Source organism: Lithobates pipiens, unplaced genomic scaffold (genome assembly GCF_037356315.1).
Source record: "Lithobates pipiens isolate NorthernLeopardFrog02 unplaced genomic scaffold, aLitPip1_a1.2 Scaffold_3, whole genome shotgun sequence".
NCBI lineage: Eukaryota > Metazoa > Chordata > Amphibia > Anura > Ranidae > Lithobates > Lithobates pipiens.
Window position 1 is genome coordinate 376995 of NW_027507790.1, and position 7719 is coordinate 384713.

The 7719-nt window shown below is 37.6% G+C and overlaps 1 protein-coding gene across 1 annotated transcript; it reads left to right on the forward strand.

The window, feature by feature from the left end:
* The first annotated feature begins 1659 nt into the window (after positions 1-1659).
* Positions 1660-7316, forward strand: LOC143939924 (olfactory receptor 11G2-like). Its single transcript, XM_077461015.1, has 2 exons — positions 1660-1860; positions 6245-7316. Exon 2 carries the CDS (start codon positions 6247-6249, stop codon positions 7186-7188), a length of 942 nt encoding a protein of 313 aa, XP_077317141.1. The 5' UTR covers positions 1660-1860; positions 6245-6246; the 3' UTR covers positions 7189-7316.
* The last annotated feature ends 403 nt before the right edge of the window (positions 7317-7719 follow it).

The following is a 7719-nucleotide window of genomic DNA, read 5'->3' on the forward strand; positions in this document are numbered from 1 at the left end:
CTGTCAGGGGTAAATGGAGATCTTCTGTTAAGCAGAAAGACTGATCTCTGTTTTCCTCTAGCTAAAGCACATGCCCCACAGTTAGAAAGTACTCAAAGGGAACACATTTAAACCTTTGATCGTCCCTGATGTTAACTCCTTCCCTGGCAGTGTCATTTGTACAGTGACAGCGCATTTTTTTTTAGCACCGGTCACTGTATTGGTGTCATTGGTCCCCAAAAAGTGTCACTTAGTGTCAGATTTGTCTGCCGCATTGTCGCAGTCCAACTTAAAATTTCTGATCACCTCCATTACTAGTAAAAAAAAAAAAAAAAAATTCCATCAATATATCCCATAGTTTGTAGACCCTATAACAATCCATATACACTTATTGGGATTTTTTTACCAAAAATATGCAACAGAATATATATTGGCCAAAATTGATGAAGAATTTCGATTTTTTACATTTTTTTTATTGGATATGTTTTATAGCAGAAAGTAAGAAATATTGTTTTTTTTTTCAAAATTGTCACTCTTTTTTTGTTTATAGCGCAAAAAAAATAAAAACCACAGAGGTGATTAAATACCACTAAAAGAAAGCTCTATTTGTGGGAAAAAAAGAACAATTTTATTTGGGTACAGTGTAATTGTCAGTTAAAGCAACGCAGTGCCATTTTGCAAAAAGTGGTTTGCACAAAAGTTATAACGTTTACAAAATAGGGGATAGTTTTATGGCATTTTTATTAATTTTTTTTTACTAGTAATAGCGGCAATCAGCGATTTTTATCGTGACTGCGACATTATGGCGGACACATCAGACATTTTTGACACATTTTTGGGACCATTGTCATTTATACAGCAATCAGTGCTAGACAAATGCACTGATTCCTGTGTAAATGACATGGGCAGTGAAGGGGTTAACCACTAGGTGTCAGTGTAGGGGTTAAGTGTGTCCTAGGGGCTTGTTTCTAACTGTGGGGGGGCATGTTGTCTATGACACATCACTGATCTCTGCTCAGATCACACGGAGCAGAGATCAGTGACACTGTCACTAGGCAGAACGGGGAGATGCTTGTTTACTTTAGCATCTCATCGTTCTTCCTCCCCTTGAGGCGATCGTGGGTATCCCCCCGGCGATCGAGCACGCGGGACCCGGGAATGGACTCACGGAGGTTACGACCAGCGAACGCGATGGCATGGCGGCAAATTTAAAAGGACCTACCTGTATGCTCATTTGCCTGTCCATGCCATTCTGCTGACGAACATCGGCGAGCGCCGGTCAGCATGTGGGTAAACCAAAGACAGACAAATACTAAAACCTATAATACTCTTTGATACTAAAGTCATGAGTGAAACTTGGATTTAATGTATATTAGTAAATCAAAAATATTTTATATAAACAGTAAAAAATATATAAAATTTCAGTTTAAAAACATAACACGATTATGCAATGCATACTAGCACATTATCTCTTTACTTTGCAGGGGAGGGAGAAGAACATTTTTTTTTATCAAGGGTTTACTTCCTCTTTAAGGATATATTGCATATGACAATCCTACTTATATTTTTAAATTGAATCCCCAGTTGGCAGAGAGATTTCAAGTGAAGGAAATCCCAGAGGAATTCAGGTTGAATAAATAGACCTCAGTTCTTGTTCATCATTGTTACAGAACAGCATGGATGATTCTGACCCCCTATTGAATACATTATTTCTTGTTCAGTGCTTCAAAAATTGGTTAAAAATTTCATATTATAATAAAACTTTATCATGGCTGTCCTCTGACATAGTTGTGACCTCTGAAAGCATGATTGCAACAAAAATGGAATATCCACTCTACTGAATTTTTTCAGATAACATTATATTCAGAATATTGTATGAAGGTAAGAGTCAATTCTTGTTCTGGAATTTCTTACATTGTGTTCTATCATCTGCCACTAACAATGTTTAAAAATGTACTCCAGCCAAAACCATAACCAGAATCCAGAACCAGAAAAACAGATATTCCAATTCCCTACAAGCTCTACTACAAGCTTGGAGAACTTTTCTACCATGGGACCACAATCAGGTTCTAAACTTTCTGCACTTTATCCAAAACTAGACAATATCTTGCCTTGAGTTCCACTTCAGAAACATCTTAGTAACCTAAAATTAGTATTACAGAAATGTTTATGATTCCCTAATGTGAAAGAACTGTAGCGTGTTATTTTTTTTCAAAGCAAGATATTGGGATTTATTTACTAAAGCTGGCGAGTGGTAAATCAGTCTCACTTCTGCATAGAAACCAATCTGGCTCTAACCTCAGCTTGTTCAAGTAGGCTTTGGCAATAAAACCTGGAAGCTGATTGGTTTCTATGCAGAAGTGAGCCTGATTTTGCATTCTCCAGCTTTAGTAAATAAACCCAATTGTATATTAAAATCACCTAATACAGCATTCCATTTGTGCCAGGGGGTTGGCTTAATATGAAGTAGTAAACCTTGACACCAGATACATTTTGTGACTGTACCAGTTCTCTCCACTACATATTGCTGGTTTGACAGTACAGTTAGAGGGAAAATAACTTTTTCATGCTTTAGCTTGGTGTAGCATGTTGAAGATGAGTTGCTGACTGGCCAGACATTGGACCTACTGTACATCTTTATTGTCTCCTGGATGTGTCCAGCTGTTGTGGAGGTCTGCATAAACAGTGTTTTTTATCCATATCCAATAGGCATATTTATAAAGCAGTAAATGTGGTATTCAACAGACATTCACTGTTGCTGAATTAATAACTGCAATTTAAAACACATGCACCAAGAGGATACATCTAGAGTGAATGTTTAGTAAATGTCAGATTTATTGCTTTATAAGCAGTCCCCAATGGTGTTTACTTGAGTGCTTCTTAACTTAAAAAGTATAAATGTAATGTTGTTGGAGTAATGGCTCTTCCACTGCCATTTGTTAACATTTTATATTTTCATCATTTGTGAGAATAATTTTTTTTCTACATATATATATATATATATATATATATATATATATATATATATATATATATATATATATATATATATATATATATATATTATATGTAGAAAAAAATATTCTCACAAATGATGAAATTATGTAATTTATTTAGGGGGTTCTACCGTTACTGTATGCTGCACAATCAGGATTTTTTCAGCCTCCTGGCTTACTCTTTACCACACGGCTGCTTCAGGCCTCTAGCTAAGGTCTAGCTTAGGCCTCTACTCCTCAGACCAAAAGAGTTTCTTGGGCCCCTTTCACACTGAGCCGCCACCGGCATCAGTGGTAAAGTGGTGCTATTTTTAGCACCGCTTTACCGTCATTTTAGCAGCGCTATTCGGCAGCTAATGGGGCGGTTTTAACCCCCCCGTTAGCAGGCGAAAAGGGGTTAAATCCGCCCACAAAACGCCACCGGAGCGGCGTTTTGCCGGTGGTATTGCAGCGCTGCCCCATTGATTTCAATGGGGAGCAGCGGTGGAGGAGCGGTGAGTTCACAGACTTTATGTCTGTTGGGTGGGGCCCTGAGCCAACTAAATAGCCCAGCACACAGCTGTGCAATCAGCGTGCCTATCTCTCCAAAATCTGGCATAAACCAGCAATCTTCCAGGTAGCATGGGGTCCCATTGCCACTATATATATATATATATATATATATATATATATATATATATATACTTTTTAATTGTTTATTTATTTATTATGAAAGTATTTATATTTTAACACAGGCAAGTAACAGCTGACTAATAAATTCATACAGTAATAAAGAATCATATTACTTATGTATACACAGAGAAGGAAAAGATGCAGTGCCTAACTTGAACAAGTCAACCTGCATCTGAAATGTAAAACTCAACCCGCATCTCAAAATGAAAAATTATTCCCAAAATAATGTTTAACAAATTTATAAAAGAAAAGAGTAGAATGTTTATGCAGAGTTATCATATATTTGTATTGGTATCAGCTGCCACTGCCACATTTGAATGAATCGGTTAACAGGAAATTAAATTAAAAGTTTGACACAATAAACAGCGGATACCAATTATAGGACAATGACCCATCTACATCTGAACAATACAGCATGTCTGACACTAATGTTTACTAAATGGGTGAAAATATCAAATCTTGAGGACAATTTAAGAATAAAATATATGTTTTAAAACTATATGAACATAGTGCCACATTTACTGAAATTGAGCATTACAGGTATACCCCACTTTTAAGTACACAATGGGGTTTATTTACTAAAGCTGGAAAGTGCAAAATCAGGCTCTCTTTTGCATAGCAACCAACAAGCTTCCAGGTTTTATTACCAAAGCTTAATTGAACAAGCTGGGGTTAGAAGCTCATTGGTTTCTATGCAGACGTGAGCCTGATTTTGCACTTTCCAGCTTTAGTAAATAAACCCCATTGTGTACTTAAAAGTGGGGCATGCCTGTATGTTAAATTTTAATTAGCCTTTGTACTCTCAGCTGCTGAAATGTGATTTATGATTGGTTCACATAGATTACGTCTTGAAACTACTATTGAATGTGGCAGCAGAGAGAAAATATGACTTGGTAGCCCTGAATAATACTGCAATGTGTATACTTCTATATAACTTTAATCTGCATTTACTTACTAAATTAAAACTGCCATACTGCACTGCTTGTCAGATCAATGTCATAAGATTTTCCTTTATCTATACTTTAATCTGTAGTTTATTTTAAATGCTTATATCTACAGGCTTCACTAAAGACTTTAAGTCTTTGATGCAAACTTTAGGTCTGAACTTGGGATGGTAAACACAGATTTTTAATGGGACCGCTGTAATTTTAATTAAGCAGCTAGCAAGCTTAATAAGATTCAAGTAGTGTTGAAGCTTACCGAATCCTACTGATTGCATGTTAGCAGCTTGTTTACCATGACAGTCAGTGCTCCCTTCAAAATGTTTAACATCCGCCATACTGGAGCAGAAGTTTGCTTTAAAAGCTATAACAAAGCTACATGAATTACAAAACAGAACTAAAGGCATTTTTTTTCCATTTTTAATAGCGTAAAGGGGGGGGGGAGTTTATAACCCCTTTTCGGTTTTCGCAATCTGCATCCCACCGGAGAGATTTCCCTTCTCTTCCTGTACCATAGCCAAAACCGAAAGTGAGAAGAAATCCCTTCAAAGTGAGGGGATCCTAGGTTGTCACTAGAACAAGTGACCTCATTGGAAGATTTCTGCTCTATTCCTGTCCTTGTGACACCCAAATTTGGACAAATAGAAAGAATCTCCCTAAGGAGGGCACAAATTGCAATGAAAACCTGGCAGTTGTCCTAATTCCAAAACTAAGAAAAAAGTTTTGCCTTTTGATATATTTGAAAGCTGGATAAAAGCTTTGCTTGTACTTGCTGTGCAATTACTGTTTTACACACTGAAATCTGTACATACCAGGTTTTATAGTTGTATGTTTTTGTCACATTATTTTTGTATTATAGCAAAAAGCCTTAAGCCTCATACACACGGTACAATTGTTGGCCAACCTTGCGTCTGATTTTTGTCTTAAGGGTGTGTGCCAGGATCTTGTCTTGCATACTAACGGTACACAATTGTCATGCAACAAACACAAACCTAGTGACGTACTACAAGGAATTTCAGCTCTTGAGCGCCACCCTTTGAGCCCCTTCTGCTAATTTTGTGTTTGGTGAGCATTGATTCCGAGCATGCGCGTTTGTACTTTTGACTTTTGTGTGACGGATTTGTGTACTGACGTCAAAATCTGACGTCAAAACGTTGTCTGTCGAAAATTTACTAGCCTGCCATCCAACATTTGTTGGCCGAAAGTTAGACAACAGTTGGACAACAGTTGTCAAAAGGAGCGTACTAACGGTAAGATTTTAGGACAACAGTCTGTCAACAGACGATCCCCTGCCAACAATCGCACCGTCTGTACAAGGCTTAAGATAGAGCACAGTGGATAAATGGTTAGCGTTTTCACCTAGTAGCAGTAGGGTCATTGGTTCAAATCCTAACCACAGCACTATTTGCATGGAGTTTGCATCTTCTTTCTTTGTGGGTTTCCTCTGGGTACTCATATTTTCTCCCACACTTCAAAGACATGCTGATAGGAAAATTGGCCCTAGTATGTGTATATATTAATGTGAGTTAGGAACCTTCAATTGTAATGTCCTTGAGGGCAGGGACTGATGTAAATAAATATGTAAAGTGCTGCATAAATTGACGGCGTTATATAAGTACCTGTAATAAATAATAATAAAATATTTTTCTCTCCCAGGTATGGCATTTATGAATCAGAGTATCTTATCAAGCTTTGTACTTTTGGGATTCCCGGTGTCAAAAGAACTGCAGCCATTTCTGTTCCTTGCTTTTTTAATCATCTATTTAGTTTCCTTTGCTTGCAACTTTCTTATAATGGCCATTGTTTGCTGTGATAATAAGCTTCACAGCCCAATGTACTTTTTCATTTGCATCTTTTCATTTTTAGAAATCTGTTATACATCAGTCACTATGCCCAGACTTCTGATTGATCTCAATTCAGATGACAAAATTATTCCTATCCCATTGTGTGTGGCTCAGTTTTATTTTCTTTTTGTCTTTGGTTCAACAGAAAATTTCTTGTTATCTTCTATGGCTTATGACAGATACACAGCTATTTCCAATCCCTTGAGATATAATAGTATTATGACGCCAAAGGTATGCATATTCTTAGCAGCAGCATCATGGGTATGTGGCTTCCTGGCCCCCCTGATTCCAGCCATATTTCTCTCAATTACATTATTCTGTGGCTCTAATATAATTAATCACTTCTACTGTGACTTCTCTCCATTACTTCACCACTCTTGTGCAACTGGTGGTCTCTACATTGTTGAAACAGCCTTCTTCTCTTTGGCTTGTTTGGTTATACTAGGCAATTTGGTTTTCATTAGTATGTCCTATGGTCTAGTTATGGCTATTATTGCTAATATACCTTCTTTGAGAGGAAGGAGGAAGACACTTTCAACCTGTGGTTCACATCTGACTGTTGTCTGCTTGTTTTATGGCTCCATCATTTATATGTATGTCAGATCAGATCACAGCATTCCCTCCCATATCGATAAAGTTGTGTCACTATTCTACTGTGTCATAACTCCTACCTTAAACCCTCTAATTTATGGTCTCAGGAATCAAGAAATGAAGCAAGCCATTAAAAGAAAAGTTACATTTACAATTTGCAAATAAAAATTTCTTTGCCAGCTTTAAAGATTATAATCACTTAAGATTGCAGTGCTGTCCTATTTTTTTTCTTAAAGTGGTTGTTAAGCCACTTTAACCTGTATACACCATCAGCACTGCCTCCTATTGTAGTATCACCCTCTGTGTGTGACTTATAAAAATAAATGCTGCAAATACCTAATTTCACTGCCGAGATTGCGATAACATGACCAGCCAGCTTTCTCCTTTTCTCCGCTGAGAGATGCAGCAGGCGGGGCTAAGATTCCTCTGCTGATGTCATTCTGGAGGGGAGGAGGAGAGAGCTGGCTGGTCATGTGATCGCAATCTCGGCTCCTAAATGAGGTATTTACAACATTTATATTTATAAATCATTCACAGAGGGGGACACTGCAATAGGAGGCAGTGCTGATGGTGTATACAGCTTAGTGTTATGAGAACAGCAGGAGGGGTGGCTCACACACAGAGAGGGGAGGGGGACACAGCAGCAGAGAGGAGAGCAGATAGCAGGCTGCTGATGACAGAGGCATGTAAACTTAC

Bases quoted from the DNA above. Each gene is read 5' to 3' on its own strand.
- LOC143939924 (XM_077461015.1), top strand. From the start codon at position 6,247: ATGGCATTTATGAATCAGAGTATCTTATCAAGCTTTGTACTTTTGGGA.